Source organism: Archocentrus centrarchus, unplaced genomic scaffold, assembly GCF_007364275.1.
Source record: "Archocentrus centrarchus isolate MPI-CPG fArcCen1 unplaced genomic scaffold, fArcCen1 scaffold_26_ctg1, whole genome shotgun sequence".
NCBI lineage: Eukaryota > Metazoa > Chordata > Actinopteri > Cichliformes > Cichlidae > Archocentrus > Archocentrus centrarchus.
This window is the reverse complement of record NW_022060256.1, coordinates 5,268,303-5,289,604: the sequence shown is the minus strand read 5'-3', so window position 1 is coordinate 5,289,604 and position 21,302 is coordinate 5,268,303. Positions and strand designations below refer to the sequence as shown.

At 42.1% G+C, this 21,302-nt stretch overlaps 1 protein-coding gene across 1 annotated transcript in view; it reads left to right on the top strand.

The window, feature by feature from the left end:
• adamts3 (ADAM metallopeptidase with thrombospondin type 1 motif, 3) overlaps positions 1–21,302 on the top strand; it is a 146,010-nt gene that overhangs the window by 88,216 nt on the left and 36,492 nt on the right. Inside the window, exons 8-13 of the mRNA XM_030723729.1 lie at positions 5,697–5,802; positions 11,023–11,166; positions 13,166–13,298; positions 17,023–17,136; positions 17,942–18,087; positions 18,855–19,030. Of these exons, the coding sequence (XP_030579589.1) occupies positions 5,697–5,802; positions 11,023–11,166; positions 13,166–13,298; positions 17,023–17,136; positions 17,942–18,087; positions 18,855–19,030 (819 nt within the window). The remainder of the gene's footprint in view (positions 1–5,696; positions 5,803–11,022; positions 11,167–13,165; positions 13,299–17,022; positions 17,137–17,941; positions 18,088–18,854; positions 19,031–21,302) is intronic.

Sequence of the window (21,302 nt, the reverse complement as noted above, 5' to 3'; positions counted from 1 at the left end):
CCTGAGTCAAATATAGAAGTCATTAGCAGGACTCTGGAGAACTTGACTGCATACTGAGGAGGTAATTCAGCCATTTGATTCAGGTGTGTTGGATCAGGGACACATCTAAAACCTGCTGGACAGGGGATCTCGAGGCCTGGAGTTGAAGAGCCCTGATCTAGCATATAATATGGCTTACTGTGTGGTTAATTCTTCTTACAACCCATCTCAGAAGATTGTGACCTATACCCATATAGATGCAGCTTGCTTACCAGGCTAGCTACAGTAGTAACAACTAGCAGTCCACCCTCTGATCATGTATAGCCACCTGGGGCCCCAAAAAGCAACATGGCAGCAACCAGAGTATTAAAATGAAGGCCATGTCCATCCTTTCTGTTCAGCTTATGGTCATGACCAAATCCGAGGGTGACATTTGTCAAAAACATTCCCTTTTTAACCAGCAGCTTGTCGCCTGTCAGAGACGGCAGTTTGGATCTGTGAGCAACACCTTGAAACATTTCAGTGATGCTTCACTAGATCATCCTGCATGCCTACTCAAACAAAAATCTTTCATCTTCGACTTTCATTCTTACTTTATCATCAGCTGGTGTGTAAAAAACTGCATCAAGTAAAATGTCAAAGGGATCCATGACTCATTTTCCCTCTCCTCTAGGCTTGGCTCCGATAGAAAAAGGTCAGTGTGTGTTTGTTTTTGATGTGCTACAAGCCATGATACTATTTTACACCAAACACTGGAGAATTGAAGCGTGAGCATCAGCCTGAAGATCAGATGGTGGCATCTGCACTTTACAAATGGCAGGAGACGCTGTATCTCAGTGCTCATTTCCCTGCAGGGATTCTCCGTAATTGAAATGAATTCAAAGCTGCATCAAAACATTTTGCCTGCAAGGTTAAAAGCACTCAACCAATTTTTTTATTGCCTCCAGTCATGCAAATTGTTAATGAAATAAAGAAGCAGAGCAAGGAAGTGGTTAGATGTTGTAAATATTATTATTTATATTGCTCATTGTTCCAACATCCACAAGAAGCAGAGGCTGTCACAACGGGAGACTGACGAGGTACAACACAAATGCTCCAGCAAGGGGGAGATTAGAGACTGCCAGGCAAAGACTCACAGCCTTGGCTAACCACTTGAAGAGCGATAGAAGCCAGGAGAATAAACCAGATGTTCTCCACTGAACCATCCATGGTGTACTCCCAGTGGCAGGGGAACAATATGAGAACAGCCTCTCCAGCCTTGATGGGGAGGCTGTACAGAGCAATACAGGAAGAGCATATGGGAGAAGGATGCAACACACAACACCAATGCTCAGTGGCTAGTGGATCAGAGAGAAGACCACAGCAACCTCCCTGAACAGGCTCCAGTGACCATCACAGTGACAGACATCCAAAAATTGGACAGCACCAGGCCCTGACATGCTGCACACCTACTGGCTAAAGAAGCTAACTTCACTCAATCAGCATCTTGCACCACAAATGAACCAGCTGCTAATGGATGAGATGCACCCGGAATGGCCGACTGAAGGCCAGACAGTCCTGATCCCCAAGGATCCCCAGAACTGATTGATGCCATCCAATTACTGGCCAATAACCTGCCTCAGCTCCTGTCAGGCATCAGAGCGCCTAAGATGAGCAGGCACATGGCTCAATACATGAGCGGAGCCCAGAAAGGAATTGGCAGAGATGCCAGAGGATCAAAACATCAGCAACTGGTAGATAGAGCAATCACTCAAGACTAACCAGACGGACCAACCTGTGCACCGCCTATACTGACTACAAGAAAGCCTATGACTCAGCGCCTCACACATGGATCCTGGAATGCCTGGAACTGTACAAGATCAACAGGTGCTAATAGGAACACTCGGGACAGTGACCCTCAAACTTGGAGAGTGGCTCCAGCAGATTCCAGGACATCTGAGATCTCTGTCCAGAAGAGCACTGGCCTAGGAACAGCTAAGATACTGTGCAGGACCCTCAGGCTCCCAGGCTTCTGGTAGAGGACCCGATCTCGAAAGACAAAAACTGCCTTTGGGGCGAGTGGGGAATATAAAAATGTTCCCAGTGCATCTTGGTATCTCCTCCAGCTGCATGAGCCAATAGCAGCATAATGAAGGGGTGCTTCATGGTCACCTGATCCCACCCTACCAGTAAGCTGTATCAAAACAGGAAGTTTTAAGCCTAATCAAAAAAATTAGAGAGGGTGTCTCCCAAATCTACAGTTGGAGCTGGTTACACGAGGGAGGAGCCTGAAGACTCTGCCTCCCATTCTACTTTCAGAAATTTAGGAACCACAAGTAAGCCCGCAGTCTGAGAGTGAAGTGCTCACTTGGGATAAAATGAGGTCTCTCAGATGTGATGGGGCCTGATCATTCAGGATTTTTAGGTGAGGAAAAGTATCTTAAATTGAATCCTGGATTTAATAGGAAGCTAATGAAGAGAAGTGAATATGGAAGAAATATGATATGCTTAATAGTTCCTGCTTGTACTTATCACAGACTCCCCCAGGTAGTATGAAATGCATGAACTAGTTTTTCAGCATCACTCTGAGACAGAATGTTCCTAATTTTGATAATATTGTGCAGATGAAAGAAGGCAGTTCTAAAGATGTGTCTTATTTACAGAGTTACAGAACATAAATATCCCCGAGGTTCCTCATAGAAAACACATTCTCCTACAGACTGCTGTATTTGACAGACTCATAAGTTCTTTCTTAATCATCAGTGCAAACGATTAGCAAAAATAATGAGTGATCACAGGTTTATGAGAAGACTGAAATATAAGATTATAAACAATCAGGAGAACGGTCAATTGCATTGCCCAGAGCTTTTCTTTATTTCTGACCCTGATTGGAGATATAAGGTCGAGCCCTCTCAACATCTTTATAATCCCAGAGATCAGTTCAGCATCTGGGGGCTCTGCATCTGTGGAAGGACCCATGATTTAATGATTAAATCTATACAAAGAGGGAGAAATAATTTAAAAAGTACAAACACAAAAGTACACAACTATATCAGTTACACGGGGGAGGTTGTTTTTAGAAAATAACTTAGAGGTTCACTCCTCGTTCACTCTGAGGATGCATGTAGAAATCATCTACCATCTAATTTGCGATGTTTAGGTTTGTATTTTTTGTCTTACAGGCTGCTGTTCTCAGTCCTTAATTTTACATCCTTCCTTAATTTACTTGGAATTTGGATGTTTTTGCTGAACACGTCACATGTATTTCAGAATGCTGTCTCTTTTGATTAGAGGACAGAGGCTTATACAGAGCTTTAAAACCCGGAGCCTCATTGGAGAGTAGCTTGATCTTTAGATGACAAAGTCTCGGAGACACAGAAGTCCGTGTTACCAAATCCACTGAGGCACTTTAATCAAAAATTACTCATTATTTATTCTCAAAAAATAATGATGGCTTCTCACATGAGCTCAAGCTTTTCAGAGTGCTTTTTCCAACAAGGTGCCTTTTGCAGAACTAATTTACCATCGCCCTCTGCACAGTGCAGCTATTTACTAGTTATTCACATTGTGGAGATTTGGGGCTGTGTGCCCACAGGATCCACTTGTTGTGACTGGTTCTAGAACATAATTTTCCTAGATTATAAATATTCATTAGGAAGAAAAAAAACTATTTTTATTGTTTGAGTGCTAGCACACCCCCCTGCCTCAGTGACTCTGCATGTGTGACAACTACGCTATGATTTAGTTTACCATGTTTGTTCATGAGTTATTGCATTATTAATGCACCAGCACTAATGAACAACACGTGATACAGACCCTATCTGCTATCCTGTAGGGCACTGCTAATGAATGTTTGTGGTCCTTTAGTATGTAGCTGTAAAAGTGCAAAAAGAGAAGACAAATTACAAAGTATGATTGTGCCAGTGTGTTCAGGTTACCTGAGATGGTTCCAGGTTGCTCTGTAACCATCAGTCTAATCTGGGTATTCACCGACTTTCTGTCTCACTAATCTAAATTCTGGCAGCTGGACGGAGAGAGAAAAACAGTCTGAGCATTCAGTCAGGCTGTCGATGCTCTGGGGACTAAACACTACAATTCCCAAGGGAATCACACCCCGGGGAGGACATAACACACGAAGAGTCAATTATGTCGATCTGAAGAAGCGCTGAGCGTGTGTGTGTGTGTGTGTGGGGGGGGATCTGGGGGTGTTCCAGTTAGTGTGGCATTCTTATTTTTTTCATTTGTAGGAGTGATAACACATATTGGTGTTGAATTTTATGCTTTGAGTTTTTCAGTGTGGTTCTAAAAAAATAAATAAGCGTCAGTATTTCTTGTGTTCCTTACAAAGAAGCTAAAAATGTTCATTTAACAGATTAAAGTCAGTTTTTGAGTTTCATTTTTGTAGTAGGCGCTGATCCTGGGACAGCTCTAAAAAGCAAACACCGCGGGGAAAGGGCACATCCATCAGTCTGTAGGATGTAATAAACAATCTGATTTTGATTTGCACACTGCTGTCTGAATGATCAGTGGGTACATTTTAGCTTTTGGGCATGCAATCAAAGTGCGCTGTGCCAAATGCACTTTTGGGACAGAATCCATATTCCCTGATGTCAGCTTTTTTCCTATCGGAGTGGGGTTCACGTCCTGTAAATGAGTACTTGTAGCTCCAAACAAAGTTTTTGTTCTTCATTATGGTGCAGCTAAAGCGAATGTGTTGTCAGTAAAACAATCCAATGAAGTTTGTTCTAATTTTGGCACACAGCTCGATCTCGTCACTGCTGCTATCTGTAGCTCTAGTCATTAAAGTTGGCCGTGTGGTGTCAGTGACTGATGCAAATCATGCTAATAGCAGGAAGTCACAGCAAAGTAGTGATAATCACAATTAATTATCCCCTAAATCCCCTGCTGTCACTGTGCTGCTATGTGTGTAATGTGCTCATCATGACATCACTGCAGCCATGACGTGCACACGTGACACATGTGACACATTCAGGCAGAGATGCACACAGATCTGTCCTAGTGAGTTTGATTTCTGTCTGTGAAACTCCACTTCAACAGAATGGCGGCAAAGAAGGAATTTAGCTTTGGGACTCAACACAGTGGTGCAGTGGTTAGCACTGTTGCCTCACAGCAAGAAGCTCTGGGTTTGAATCCAACGTCTGTCTGGAGCCTTTCTGTGTGGGTTTTCTCTGGGCACTCCGGTTTCCTCCCACAGTCCAAACACATGCAGTTTAGTTTAACTGGTGATTCTAAATGGCCCACAGATGTGAATGGTTGGCTGGTTCTAAGCCCTGCAACAGAGTGGGTCACCCTTTGAAAAATATCATAGGCAAAATCTATGAGGATGCTGTCACAAACTGAGTTTGTGAGTGGCTTTAATCCATGTACTGTATATAAAAGATGAGCATGGCTTCTGACTCTGAAAAGTGAGGCCTATGTCTGCCTGGCCCAGACCTGCATTCCTTATAATGGCCAGGCGGTGGTGGCTCGTCTGCTTTACAAAGACTTGTGATTGTGTAGAAGTCCTACATCTCACTTGATCCCTCATGTCAGTAAACACTTTCTTGATGAGTTTATTGTCTCAAATGCTGATTTCAGGTCTTAGTGAGCACAACAGGGTTTGTTGTGCCGTTTTGTAGCTTATGGTCTCATAATGTCCATCTTTGGTATACAGTCTGTGCTCAATCACTCGTCAGTTTTGCATTTGTTGTGGTAACACTCGTAATTCATCCCTGCAGGTTACGCTCCAGTCACGGGCATGTGCCACCCTGTCCGGAGCTGCACCCTCAACCACGAAGACGGCTTTTCCTCTGCTTTTGTCGTGGCTCATGAGACCGGACATGTGTGAGTTGCTTTTTTCTTCTGTGTGCTTGAACTTCAAATTTTATGTTCTCGTTGTGACACTCTGTTTAAGTGCAAGCTCAAGCACATAGCCATGAACTCAGCCACTGTTTGTCCTTTTTCCCTACTTCCTCACACATTTCCTGCAAGATATGAAACAAGGATATGAACAAACACAAACATGGTTATGGCTGCTGCAAAACCAACTCTACACATACAACAACACTTTCTTCTTGTAGACGTCTGAAAACACGAGATTGGTTTCAACCTTTTGTAATGAGTTTGTAAAGCGTAGGTGGACAAACTTTGCTGTTGTTGCTGTGTGCGTTGGGTTAATATGCTCTGGGTTATCAAGGCACTGTAATTTAAATCCATGAGATATATTCAGACTTTAATGAAGTCTTCACACGAGAGGGGGCTGTTCACTGAGACTTGGAGCGGTACTGAGAGCGCCAGCACACCAGGCAGGCTGATTTTCCACTTTCTTGCTCTTTCAAGTTGTTTTTACGTCTCCTGTTGTTCTTTTGTCACGAGTTCAGAAATTTGAAATAAACTCAGTGGGAGAGACTGTCAACCGACAGCAAATATTTGGAGTGATTAAGAGCAACAAATAGGATAATATTTGTTTGCCAGCCGTCCACAGCAACTGGTCCCGGAGCCGACTGAGTCCAGTTGGACAGAGAATAGAGTGAAGCTGTAGATTTAAGAGGTAAGGGATTAGAAATGCTCGGTGAGATCAATATTGTTAAAAACCATCAGATGGTTTTACAGATGAAGCAGCATCAGTCATGAGACAGGAGTTAAAAATAACCAAGTATTTCACTGGTGCTGTTTTCATTTGAACTTCTGAAAATGAAAGGAAGGTGAGGTTGTAGTGTGGATTCAGCAGGAACAGCAGCTTTTTGGAAGAGAAAACCAGCAGAGACAGCGGGGGTCCGTCCCACTGAGACGGGACGGACCCCCAGGTACAACATAAAATCCTGTTAACGGGGAGCAGGGCCGGTGAACAGGGACCTCCAGGGATCGATAGATGTTCTCAGAAAATAAAACAGATTAAAGCCGTGTGGAAACCAGCGGCCGTGCTCTTCACATAGATATCATTCTGGCTCCCAGAGGGGAAAGAAAGAAAAAAAAGGTGATTTAAACACGCTCAGACAGCTGCTCAGCATCTGGAGCTAAAGAACAGCTAAGAGACGGAAACATCGTAGCACGAGGCAGCGGCGGGATGGCCGTGATTGCTGCTTTTTAAGTGCTACACATTGTGTTTAGTGCTGAGATGGACTGCAGATATGTATATGACAATGGGGGGGGGGGGTTACTGCTTAAAGTATTTAATTTTTAGTGGTCAGTGAGCAAAAATGATTCTGAAGGACGTGTTGCTTCAAATTTAGAGGTCTGGAAACCAGCTGGGCTTCTTGAACGTGCTCTCAGTCACACTATGAGCAGATCAGTCTGTAAACGGCTTTCCTGGGCTTCATCCTGCCTCCTCATGTAGCTCCTGTGCTGCAGCCCTAAGTGACCACAAAGGAATCCACTTTATTTAATTAACCTGTTGCTGTAGTTGGGATCACTTCTAAAAGATGTCATGCAGTAGAGACATTGGTATTTCCATAGTGAACTGTTTAAGGTATGTTTTTGTGGTTACTCAGTAAATCCTGCCAAAATAAATTATAATAGTTTAACCCAAGAGCAGCTCAGTGCTTTCCTCAGGGGATCTTTGTTGTTGCCACATAAGAAAGTGAGCAGATTTCATCAGCTAATAAAGACAGGAGGGTTCACACTGATGAGATTACATCAGTCAGAAAAAACAAGCTCAGTCAGCACTGCAGATGTGTTAAGATCCAGAAAACAAACTGGGTGCAACTCTGTCATTACCATATGCAACATTCCATGAGGCAACAATGGATGAGCACAACTCCGTGCTTCCCTCGTTATTCCACCTCTTCCCAAACATTTCAGGTCACAGTTTCTGTATCCTTCCCCAAACTAAACGATGCAGCAGTCATTACAGCTTTACTCAGTGTCCACCCAGGTGAGCAGGGTCACTGTGCGACAGCGTTTGTCACTTTACACGTGCAAACGAGTGCTAAAGAGAGACTCTAACCAAGTTTGTCTCATTGCCCGTCACGTGTTCACTGCGGCGGAGAGGCAGCGCCGTGCGGAAGAGGTCGTGACGTGCAGCGGGCATGACGTCCCTGTGGACTCACGCTTAGGTTGTGACAAATCCAAGACATGTATTAATATCACTTCCTGAACGTTTTAGGCATGACACACAAATTTAAGATGGTGTTTAAAAAACATATCTCATAGACTTTAGCAGCAGATACTTTCTGCAAGTGAATATGCAGAATTTGTAGGGAAAGGAGAAGATTTTTGGTTTCTTTCTTGTTTGTAGTCCACATGCAGTCCAAGTTCTGCTGACCAAATATAGATAACAAAAGAGCTCTTTATTAGTTTTAAAATTGGTCTTCATTGGTAAACAATGACAGTCTTCAGATGGGTATGAGGGTTGATGAAATGACATGTTTACCTGACACACATTTTACACTTCTTCACACAGATGCCCTACAGGTAGCTTAAATTTAAAATGTAACAGCCATAATAACCACCCAGCAGGGGAGAACAGCATGAACTGTATAATTCATCCATTACCTCAGTTTTCCCTGTTTATTTATTGATGAAAGGTTTATTCCTAATCTTCGAAATAGCAGTTGTGCAAAACGTTCCCTTGTCAAGATTCACTTACCAGCTTTTTCCCCAAACTTTCTCCTCCACTGATGTGTGAAGGAGCACGACAGCTGCTGGTTTTATCCACTGCACTCAACTCCAAGTTAAGGATGAAATGTTATTACTGTTTTTGAGTTTGACTATTTTGAAAATGTAACACATCGTTTCCAAATACTGATGAAGGCTGTGTGGAGTTTGAAAGTCCAGTGAAAGTATATGTTCTTACCTAAAGGCAGCTTCGTGTTTGCTCCCCTCTGTAACGTCCTTCATAGATTTTAGGTTGCACCTGCACCTGGTACTTTAGTGGTGGAGACCTTTATTAATCTTTGTCTTTCTCCTCAAATATTCTTTCTTGTCCCTGCATTAAAATAAAGGCATAAAATGTTCAAGTACAGATGGACAGAGTCTGTAGTACTGAGGATGTGTTTTCCATCCTTTCCTGTTTCATCATTTTGTGTCTGCTGGTTATGCTTTTTTGATTTGCTGTCTGAGTATCTGCATTTAATCAAGTCTTTTCAAAGTATTTGTCTCTATTTGAAGGTTTAAAGGAAGCAAATGTTCACAAATATAATATCTGAATCTATTTTTTATTCATATTAGTACTTATTTTGGCATTTTATCCCCAGGTAAACAGAAATCTAATAGCTTCTGACGTGCAGGTCTTTATCAGGACCACATTACTGAATACTCTTAAAAGGAATTACTGAATTACTCTTTAAAGGAAGACACTCTTAATTCCAGAGGCATTTATTCTAAGATTATCAGATTAGATTATGATTCCAAATATGTATGCAGAGGAAATGCGCATACATCTTCTAACGTTCCCAAGGGAAAGGCTTGATTTAATGTATCTAACCTGTGTGAATCAGCAGATTGGCTCTGATGCATTTGCCCCTTTGGTTTGATTCATCTGAGCAGGTCTGGTGCAAAGACCAGAACATGTGGTTATCAGTGTGGCTTTAGACTGTCAGTGTATGAAGGCAAAGCAGAGCATCGCTGTCTGATGGTGGATGTTTCATTTTAGCAAGAAGCCATATTAAACTAATTTTTTTTTTAAATGTCAAAAAAGGATCATAGTCAGCAATTTGTATGGGATCCATAATGGTTACTGTGTAAACATATGTCTGTGTGTTATACCTTTAACATAAGTTTCCTTCTATTCTCCAAGTGTGAACTGTAACCAGTGCAGAGTATAAATGGCCGCTCGATGCTGCCGTCCATCCTGTGCACACGTTCCTTTCTGATGGGTGTGCAGTATCAGTCTGCACTTCATATATGAGGTCTGAGATGGCAGAAAGGTTGACTGCTCCCCTGCACTGCAGCAAAGTGCAACATTTGCTGTCAGTCATTAACACTTACTCACATCCATGGATCTGCTGCAGGAGCACAGCTGCTAAAGTCCATGTGCATAAAAAAAAAAAACAATCCAACAAATCCAACTAATCAAATGAAAGTACTGAAGTACGTGTCTCTAAAAAGAGAAGCTAAAACTAATTTTCCACCAGGGTCGCATCAATTCAGGAACAACATTTGCCATAAATAAGTTGAGTCGACATTATATCTGAATTTCCATCTGGACTGATGTCTGTGGTATTTCACACAGAACACCTGGCATCTCTGATGTTGCAGCAGTGTAACATAACAGCATAACAGCAGTGTAACTGAGAACAGTGAGGTTTTCACTGTGCAGCAATAAACAGAATATAACAGATGATGATACTAATCTACAGTACGGCTACATGATTTGCTGGGCTTATTAGTACCAAACATTATTTGCTTTATACATACTGCTTATTGAGCATATCTGTGTCTTTTGGCTGATATCTTAATGGATGAAGGCAGCTGGTCTCTGTAGCTCTTTGTATTGTGGGTTAGATGCAGGTCATGACAACAATCATATTTTGAAATGGTCGTCCCAAACACTGTCAGATTTTGGCTCCAGCCCTTCTCGCTGTGCCGTCTAGGACCTTCATTTTGGAGCCGTGACCAAAAGATTTCATCACTGTTCAGTCAGCTGAACCCAGTCAGAGACAACAGGCCCTGTGCCCCAGACATGCAGAACAACGCAGGGACAAAGAAGGAAAGAGATGAGCGCTTCTGAACTCATGTGATTCTGTGATATGGTACCACAAAAAGTAAAAAACAAAACAAAACACATTCATATATACAGGAAACAAATGTTACAAGTATCTACTTGCTACACAAAAATGATAGAAGTATTTCTTGTAATACTTCAGCTGCTTCTGTATGCTGAATGTATGACTGCTGGTTGAAATGATGACTGTTAACTGGATTTTTCTTTCTTTTTTTAAAGTCACGTACCCACAGAAACATTAAAGACTTCTCAGTTATGAAACATTAAAAAATGGAGACGACAGACAGTCAGTGGAGCTAATGATGATATTGATACATGCAGTATCCTTCTCATTGAGGTTTGGCATATATTGATATTCTGCTGTTTTGTAAATACTGGCTTGTCTGTCCCTGTGGGAGCAGGTTGGGCATGGAGCATGATGGCCAAGGCAACCGCTGCGGGGATGAAACAACCATGGGGAGCGTGATGGCCCCTCTGGTGCAGGCGGCCTTCCATCGATACCACTGGTCAATGTGCAGCGGGCAGGAGCTGAAGAGATACATCCAGTGAGTTCACGAACCTGCGCGCTACACTAAATGGGTACAGACAAACAACACTGTAGTTTTTGTAGAAGGGTAATATGGCGATGATATTCCAGAGCTTCACCTGGGTCACACAGCCCTCCAACCCTGATATTTCAGTCTACAGCAGAGAAAAGCTGCACAGAGGAAAAAGCACAAACTTCCAAAACTTCTGTCGAGAGAGACACAAAGTTAATACCGTGCAATAACCCCGATCCCTCGAGTGTGAACCAGAGGAGAGTGCAGCCCCAGAAATTCCCCTGAAGCAATTTAGACTTTTACTAATGATAATAACCCTGTTAGTAATGAAGCTACTATATCAACAATATCAATGGGGAGAGAGCCATGACTCGAATTACATAAAAACTGCAGTGAAAAAAGTTTTCTTGATGAATGCTCCAAAATAAGCATCTTTATTTTTGTTTGGTTTTTTTTCACTTGCATGTTACACATGTGCAGGTGTTTTTCTGCATAAAGTTATTAAACATAATGCCTTATTTATTTACAGCTAAGTGTCAACATGATCAATATCTCTGGCTCCTTCCACCAGAACAAATGAGAGTCTTTAAGTCCCGTGTCTTTCTCCTGTAATGTCTCTGGTAGTAATTATTACTGCAGTGCATATCATGATGTTTTAATCGGAGGATGCGTGAGCCGTGACGCACACATTCTCGGCCTGCGCTCAGTTCATGGACATTGATTTTTCTCTTCTCTCTGTAACTGACTGGAGATGTTTAGTGGAGCACGGACACAAAACTACTGACAGAGCCTCAGAGAGAGTGACAGTGGCAGTGTGCAGCAATCAGTCACCAAACAGTATCATGGGGCGGTTTTTTTTGGAGCCGGCTGTTATGAATGGATCCTCTGTTGAGAAAAATCAGTATATCTTAGGAAAAATGTTACAGCAATTTGCTGATATAGGCTCAACACGAAGGCTTTGTGAGGCAGCTGCTGAGGAGAAATTTCACGAGAATTTTAAAATCATTTCACATTTATTAAAAGGCACGTGTGCCCTGTCAGTCTCTGAGCTGGGTTTAGCTGCGCCCATGAAAAAACAAACAGCCAAGCTGGGATTTACTGCAGCTGAGCCGCTTCTCACCACCTGGCTCTGTCATTAAATTAGGATGTTTACACATGAATCTTACTGGGAAAACAAATCGTTTCTGGATTTCTCTGATAGCTTTGTGCAGTGTTCAAATGGTCCAAGTCTGGGCGATGTGGAGTTACATGTAAACAAAAGAAGGCAGTCAGGGGTTTTTAATTCACTGAATTCAGGTGCATTCAGTCTGTTAACTTTATTTTGGCCTAATAATGAGATTTTACACTGAGGTGCAGCCTGGGTGGATTCAACGACTGAACATTAGAAGCATGGAGCTCTCAGCTGATAATAATTACAGATTTGCAAAGTCAAAATTTGCAGTTAATTCTTAAATGAAACTTTATATTCACGGATGTCACGTTTCAGTTAAAGGCCTTTTTAAAATAATCATAAAGGGGTTACGTCATCATTTCCATATAGCTGCCCACACTTTTCCAGCATCTGCAGCAGCAGAGAGTACAACAGAACAGTTTTAAACTGGTGTTGGTGCGACTGTTTGACTGGCTGAAGGGCCTTTAATTTAATTCAGCCCCCACAAAGAACAAACAGAATGGAGTAGAAACTATTAAACTAATTATCAAATGAAAACTGTGCTTCTGATTGAACTAATACATCAGAGTAATGCAGACATGAGTGAGTACTTTGTTGCACTGATGGTTTTAATGTTGATGTAATTATCTACATTTGAATTTCCTCGTGTACATTTCCTCAATCAGCTTCATGTCATACAGCTCACATAACAGCTCATCAGCAAATACAATCTGGAATAAGGACCTTCCAATTAAGGAGGGGGCTTTCAAATAAAGGCCTCCAGTTAAAGTATCTGGCTACTTTTTCATTTTTGCCTTGTTCGGGATGAAAACATGAGCTCTCATTTCCTTGCAGCACCTACGACTGTCTCCTGGATGACCCCTTCAAACACGACTGGCCCGAACTTCCCGAACTTCCCGGCATCAACTACTCAATGGATGAGCAGTGCCGGTTTGACTTCGGAGTCGGCTATAAGATCTGCACTTCCGTGAGTAAAACCTGCAGTTAGTGGATCCCTGGAAAGTGTTTTTTTTTTCACAAAAAGATGTAATGATGTAGCAAAGTAGCAGAAACCAGGTCCAATATATTCTGTTGAAAGGAGCTGAAAAAAACACGTTGTCATTCGTAGGCGTTTGGAAAGGATGCCTGAGATGAAGTGAGCAGGGACTTTGTGGTGAGACGTCTGCAGAAAGCTGTGCTGATTACAGAGAAGCTGACTTTGCAATCTGAGCAGAATCAGTCTGTAGATGAGACCACTTCAAACAGAAACCTACTCATTTAACCGCAGTCACACCTGTTATTTCCCAGTCCTCCGCAGATGGCCGGGTCATAATTGTTCTGCTTCATCTATTTTCAGCAGGTCAAAGATGCTCATTAGAATGAAATAACGTTTACGTTGTTATTACGTTTACGTTAAGTGCTTGTTGAACTATTAAAAATGCAGATGTGGGTCAGAGTTGAGTTTGAGTGGATGCAGTTTGTTTGTTTTTGTTGCAAAAGTCCATTTGAGAATGCAGCCACCTGATGAGAACTGGATTTAATGATGATGGTCACTTTGAGCTTTGCAGAAAATGGTCACCTCAAAATAGCTTTAAACTTTCGAGGGATGAGTTATTATTTTGGGACATGTATAAACAGAGTGTGTGTTTATGGATTGGGCAGAAACCTCGAGGGTGTCTGACTAAGATTGTCATTTGATGACCGAGCTCCCGACTTTGAATTGAGGCTGGCATTTCTGTGAAAGCATTTTGAAAGTCTGCAGACTCCTACTGATGCAGTCCCATTAGGAGGGAAGCCATCATTGTTTGATTTAACTTGAAAAAGGAGGCCAGTCTGCTCCGTCTGAGGTTTGATGGGTTCTTCCGGATCCTTCAGCTGACAGGTTTCGATGCCCGTTGTTCCCTACAAAGATTTGTTTGTGGTTCTTGTTTTCTGCTCTCTAATTATATTACACTTTGCAGTATGTTTGTACATTTCACAAGACAATAAACTGCTAAGACAAGCCACTGTATGCTGTTTTAACACTTTGTTCTACAGAGTATTTCAGCAGTTTTCAGCTCATTATTTTGGTTTTCCAGCCAGTGGTGTGTGCATCACTGGAACGCATGCAGGGATCTCTGATCAAAACACTGAGCATTTCCTCTCCAGCGTCAGATGGCAGATAGACACAGTGTGTGACTGGCTGTGCACCCAGTGCAGCATTTGCCAGCTGTAGATGTGTGAGACCACTGAAAGAGTGGCACTTCCTGTCTGCTTTATGTGTGTGAATATCACCCTGATTCAAGTTTGCCATCAATGTCCAATCTAATCAAAGGCTTTAATCTCTTGGAGAGTTTAGATAAAACTTAAGATTTTAAGTTAGCTTCATTTATTACATTTCATAAGATTTTACAGAGTGTAGAGATGCACCCACGAAGAGCAGGGGCCTGAATCTCAGATCTGGAAGGTCAGATATTCATCTAAATATTGATTAAAAGATTATTAAAACACAGCACTCAGCTTGGTGTAAAAGGAAACAATCAGAAACATTTCTGAGGTTCACCTACAGGATGTTTGCAGCCTGCTGCAGCTGCTGAAACCATTTTAATAATGAATCCCCAAAGTGAAGAGATTTATGATGTGCTGCATTGATCAGCCTCTTTAAAAGCGCCTGTCATTTGTGCAGTTGCTGCTCGCTATGATGTGAATAATAAAATCTTCCATAACAACTGAAAGCATGCTCATGCATACATGCGTGACTGCTTTAGTTTTAGCATCCTAAACGAGCAAAGCACAAATTAGGCACGTCATTGCCAAATTCAGCAGATTACAGCTTATTCGGCCATTCTGAAGGACTCTTTATACAAAGTAGCTGATTTAATTTGTGCACAATTTTTTGCATGTTCATCTGCATCTGTTAAGGTCACTTTAGCTTTACACCCACAGCTCTGGGCTGCAAAATTTGCCTGTAGGTGGACCTGAGCTGCATTTTGCCCCAGTTTCCCCTTTTTTAACCAAACGTCCTCTGGGAGGTTCAACCGAGTGAAGGCCGGCGGCTCTGTCGGATCTGACTTTAAAAAAAAGCGTTTTTAGAAAGAAGGACTACGATCCATATGTAGATAAATCTGATTTATCAAGATAATACTACATGAGCCAACAAATTTGATGCCACATATTTTCTATGCTTTTGATGTTTGTCCTATTTAGTTTGTGTTGAGTCAAGAATAATTCATCCAACAAAAGCATCGGGGGAGCTGTAATGCACGGCCCCCTGTAAGTATAGCATTTTTTATCTTTTATTAAATAAGAAAAAGTGAAGATATGTCAGTGGTCCGGAGTTATCAGCTTTAGGCTGAGTGCAGCCGATAACTACATAATAAATGCAGATAAATATATAAGTGACAACAACACAGTCAGTCAGTTGATTATCTTCCTGTTAGACCCACAGCTGTTTGCTGCTGTGGCTCTCATCAGACACGTCAGTGAAGATGTTCGAATAATGACTCCCAAATAAAGCTGCTGCTGAAAGTTTATCATGTTAACTGATAAGGTATCGTCTCAGCTCCTTCCTCTTTTCTAGGGAAAATTACCTGCTGAATCCTATGAAATTGTATATTTAGGAACACTTATCAAAAAAAAATGATGTGACCTTAATAACCAGAAAGAATCAGGACTGAAGAAGGCGATTCATTGTCAACATGTGATCTCCATGTTAACTGGAAGGAAACAATAAGAATGCGAGAGCAGCATGGAGGTATTATTTTAACTCTTTATCGCCGTGTTTGTGACTCTTGATGATTGCCTCACAAAAGCAGCCCAAGGCAGTTCAGCTGGAGGCTGATGATGTTATATATGTTTGCAGGGAAAAGATAAATTATCGCTTCAGTTTTGTTTAAAAATCCATCTCTAAAAAATTATTTGCACACAGTAACTCTGCACAGATCACTATTTCATACAAAGTAGACTCTGCAGGGCTTCACCGTCTGCTGCCAGAGGATATCTGGGCCATGACTTCCACCAATGATCTGGAACGTAGATGCATTTTTTAAAAGGTCAGCTCATCCTGAGATGGTTTTGTGATTTCATTTAAGCTGGGTCAAACACGACTGGTCAAAATCAGACAAAAAAGTACAAACAGAAAGCAAAAAAAACCAAAAAACCAAAAGAATATCCAAAGTATTTTTCTTGCCAACAGTGTCTGAATATTCATAGAGATAATGATTAACCACTGATCAGCATACTAGAGCTCCTTTGTTTACACCCCATGTATACAATTCCTAATTACTGACCCCAATCCAGGCAAACTTAAAAACAAACACATTAATCATTAATACCAGTAACTCACTGCTTTAGATGGCAACAGAGTGGAAACCAGTTTGTTTCAGAAGCAGCAGATTATGTAAAGACTTGGGCTCAACAGTAATTGGGAACAACCAATTAATAATAAGCTGTTACCAGAGAAACCCACTCAGCTTCAAGGCCTACGGTAGAGCTCTGCAACATAGATAAAGAGTGTGTGCCTCTTTTATCAGTATCAGTGTATTATTATTACATTTGTGCTGTGGGTGACTGTGTTCAGTTCTCAGGCAGGACGCTGACTGTCATAATTCTTTGTGGAAACTGGATGTAACCAGAATTCTTATAATATATGAAAAGAGCACAGTGGGCAGCCGAGGCATTTTTTTTATGCCGTGTTTTTCAGTTGTCTTGACTTCTTACTCTCTGTGTTCCAGTTTCGTACATTTGACCCGTGTAAGCAGCTGTGGTGCAGCCACCCAGACAACCCCTACTTCTGTAAAACCAAGAAGGGGCCGCCTCTCGATGGGACCGAGTGCGCACCTGGAAAAGTAAGTTGGTGTGTTAGACCTGCATACAATAAATCATGACCAACAGTATAAGGTCACCACCAAAACGGGAGTCAGTGGTTTATGCATTGCTAAGTTGTTGCTATAGTTTGTACAGCAAACGCACACATCAGTATAAAATAATCCACTAATAACTTGTCATTCCTAAACAATAACTGTAACAACCTCCATTGTTCTGTTCTCCATTTTCTTGCAAATTGTTAGAATTTGTTTGAATCAGAAGCCCATTGCTGATACATCTCTGGTCTTGATGAGAAGTCTCAAGCCTTATTTCCTGCTGCATTATTCTTTGTAAATTATAGTCCCATCCAGAGTAATAGACAGGGTATATTTTCAGAGTGTGGCTGCTCTGTCGTTCACTTCAGTTTAAAAACAATCAAACTGAACAAAATGCTCAACTTGTGGATTTTAAATAGTAGCCCTGAAAAAAAGGGCAACGTGTGGCGCTGTCATCACATACTGATGCTTGAGCAGAACCAGTGGGCTCCACATTGTAATGCATTGGGCACCCCTTCACCACCATTTTTAAACATGCAAGCTAATGTAGTAGAGTTTAGAGGATTTCTTGATCATCTGAAATAGATGTGATGAGACCTGGGGTAAAAGTGCTCTGATGATGTCATTACATTACAGGATGAGCAACTGGGGTAACCATGGAAATCTTGACAGATACATCTGCACATGTTTTGTTTTTTTTTTCGTAGCCTTTAAAAGGCTCGAGTCTGGAAAGAGACCTTTTCTGTTGGCTCACTCGTCCTGTCTCCTCCTGCCCTGTCTTCTCCTGTAGTGGTGCTACAAAGGTCACTGCATGTGGAAAAACCCCAATCAGGTCAAGCAAGATGGTGCCTGGAGCTCCTGGAGCAAATATGGCTCCTGCTCACGCTCCTGTGGAACTGGAGTTCGATTCCGGACTCGTCAGTGCACCAACCCCGCGTAAGTAGACACAAACGTAATGACACGGTTGGGTTCAAGTCCACATCAAGAATGATGTGTGACGGTTTTACTTTGTGAATATTCTGCCTCACACACCGATCAGTCCCTCACTTCATTTGATACATTTATAGTTTTCCTCCTCGTGTAGCTCCAGTGGAAGTCATATTGAGGCCTGTCTCAGGATTTAGAAATAAGGTGTTTGTGGTTTGTTCAGCTTCACACAGGCGACTGTTCATCTCACACCATCTCATCTCTAACTGCTCGTGAACAGTTCATCTCACACCAGCATTCAAATACCAAAAATCAGCCTGCCAGCACGCAAGACTCTATGGAGCCATTATTTTAGCCATGTAATATCGTGTACAATTTTATTCACATTTGGGAAATCTTTGTATGCAGTCATTCCCTTTAGTGTTATCCATTCAGCGTCTCTTTCATGCGGCTTTTTGTTGAAATAGGAAGATTTTTAATTGGAAATTTTGCTTTTAGAGCATGTAGCAAGTATTTTTCATTACAATTAAAAATCAGGAGACTTAAATAATTTAATCATATTGAATGAATGACTATAATGTAGATGGTGACTATTAATGCACTGAAATAGTGGTCCTCAATCAGCTGCATCTGCAAACCACCGAAAATCCTTTTTGCCCGAATGTTCGTGTTTCACAGTTGCCGACGAGGAGGATCAGTTTCCACTTTTCAAAGTTTATAGCAAGTCTTCAGTGTCTGATGTGCTCCTCTGATCTTCGTCCATTTCGCTGCCACAGACCTTCCAATGGCGGTCAGGACTGCCCGGGAGTAAACTACGAGTACCAGTTGTGCAACACAGATGATTGCCCGAGGCACTTTGAAGATTTCCGAGCCCAGCAATGCCAGCTACGCAACTCCCACTTTGAATTCCAAAATGCCAAACACCACTGGCAGCCCTACGAGCATCCCGATGGTAAGCCACAAAAATGTCAGCAGATTGTTTTGTTTGAGCTTGAGGCTGATTTACGGCTTCTTTTATGCCCCAAAAAGAACAATGAAAGCGGATGAAGGCAGCAGATCTGGAGTCAGCCACAACTGAAAAAATGTTTTATTTTGAAAACAGGAACGTTCCCGGCCATTTCACACGCTGACCACACTCGCCTGTGCAAAGGGAATGTTTTTCTGTCATGTTTTCTTTTGTATTTTCTTCCTTCAGCTTTTTACTGTCCGTGTTTAGTGTGCCACCTCTGTGCTGGGATGGACAATTTAAATGTGTTCAACCTTCATGTCTGCCCTCTTAGCAAAAGTAATGTATCACCTGTGCAATTACAAAAAGTGTAGGCGTGGGTTTGGAAAGTCACTCATGTAGAAAATAAGTAGGAAGCACAGTGAGGAACTGCAGGAAGGTGAGACATTAAAATAGAAACATGCTCTTCTGTGGAAGACAGAGAGCTTTTTATGGCCTCTGCAGTGAGATCTGACAGTGAGTGTCGGTCATGGTTCGGGTTCCCCTTTTACCTTTTTATGCTCAGGGCGAGAAATTTTTCACAATTAAATCCACTTTTTTTAAATAATCCACTGGAATCGAGCAGGATTCGTTACAAGGATTTATTTCCACAAAGTGTTACAAACAGCAAGAAAGCAAGAAAGCGCCTCCTGGGAGTGTACAGCCTTAAGCGGTTAGTCCAGCAAAAAGAGAAGCAGCGCAGACAAAGAAAAAGCTGCTCCAACGGTGAAAAACAGGGCAATTATACCCTGTCTGCAGGACTTTCCTCCACCCCAAACGAATATGCATAAGTTGTCACCCTTTGATATTTGATCCTCACCCCATCAACTTTTGGGCACTCTTCACCCACTTTAGGACACATGCTTAAGGCTGCACCTCACAGGTCTAGCAACAACAGTTCAAACAGAGGTCACCAATGATGACCTTTTCTACTCAAACATCCGTTAAGATAAGATCACCAGTCCCCCCCACTTAGCCAGGTTTTTATTCCTTCCCCCCTTCTCGACTGTCAACTGCGGGGGGCCCACGGAGCTCCCTTTTTTTGGGAGTGCACCTGCCGTAAAACTTGACTGATGATAGGGTACAAATGTCAAATAAGACAGTGCTTACATCAGCAACTCAAAGACACACACAGGTCCTATCCCCACCTCAGTGACCCAAAAACAAAAAGCACTCGGCATGGCGGTGTGTGTGTGTGTGTGTGTGTGTGTGTGTGTGTGTGTGTGTGTGTGTGTGTGTCCTATCTGCACGTGCCATAAAAGTGGTACCTGGTACTTAAAATAACAACTAACAACCCCAGGCACTTATGTGAAAGTAATATAAGGTGTAAGAATAATATGTGCACATGTGATAAAACTAACAATATAAGTGATAAGTAATACAAGTAAATATGTCCCCATATAATAATAAATGTAAATAGTGATTGATAGAATTAAGACCCATTCCAAAGCCACACTTAACCACATGTGAATAAATCACTGCTAACAAATAGGGAAAGTCCCTTTTTACACAGGAAGTGAAGGATAACTCCTGCTAATGGTGGGGAAAAGGATATAGACAGTATATGAAGCTGATAAGGACGCCTGAGGAGAGAGAGAAAAAGTACAAGCAGTGTAAGGGGTCAAAGGTGCAACCAGTATAAGGGGAGAGAGCTCAAAGAGGGGAAAGAAAGTATAGAGAGTGTAGGGGGCTGTTAAGGGCAGAATGAAACAGGCAGTGAATGGAATATATTATAGTGGCAAGTACCCACTACTAAAGTAAAGCTGGATGAAAGTAGCAATAAATCTCCAACATGAGGTAAAAGAGGAAGTGGTTTCATACGTGCTCATACTGGCGGTGCTGGCAGTGGCGCAGTGGGCAGTTGCTCACCTTGCAACTGGAGGGTTGCTGGTTTGAGTCCCCGTCTGAGCGCATGCTGTCATTGTGCCCCTGGGCAAGACACTTAACCCAAGTGTGTGTTTGGTGGTGGTCGGAGGGGCCGTAGGTACAAATCGGCAGCCACGCCTCTGTCAGACTGCCCCAGGGCAGCTGTGGCTACATTAGTAGCTTACCACCAACAGGTATGACTGAGGTGTGCATGAAATTGTAAAGCGCCTTTGGGTGTCTAGAAAAGCGTTATATAAGACTTATTATTACTCTCACTGGTGAGTATGAATTCAGATTTTATTATTTGGACTTTATGAGTCCTTCTGTATTAAAACTATTCTGTAAAAAAACTCACATTTAAAGCAGTGGGAAA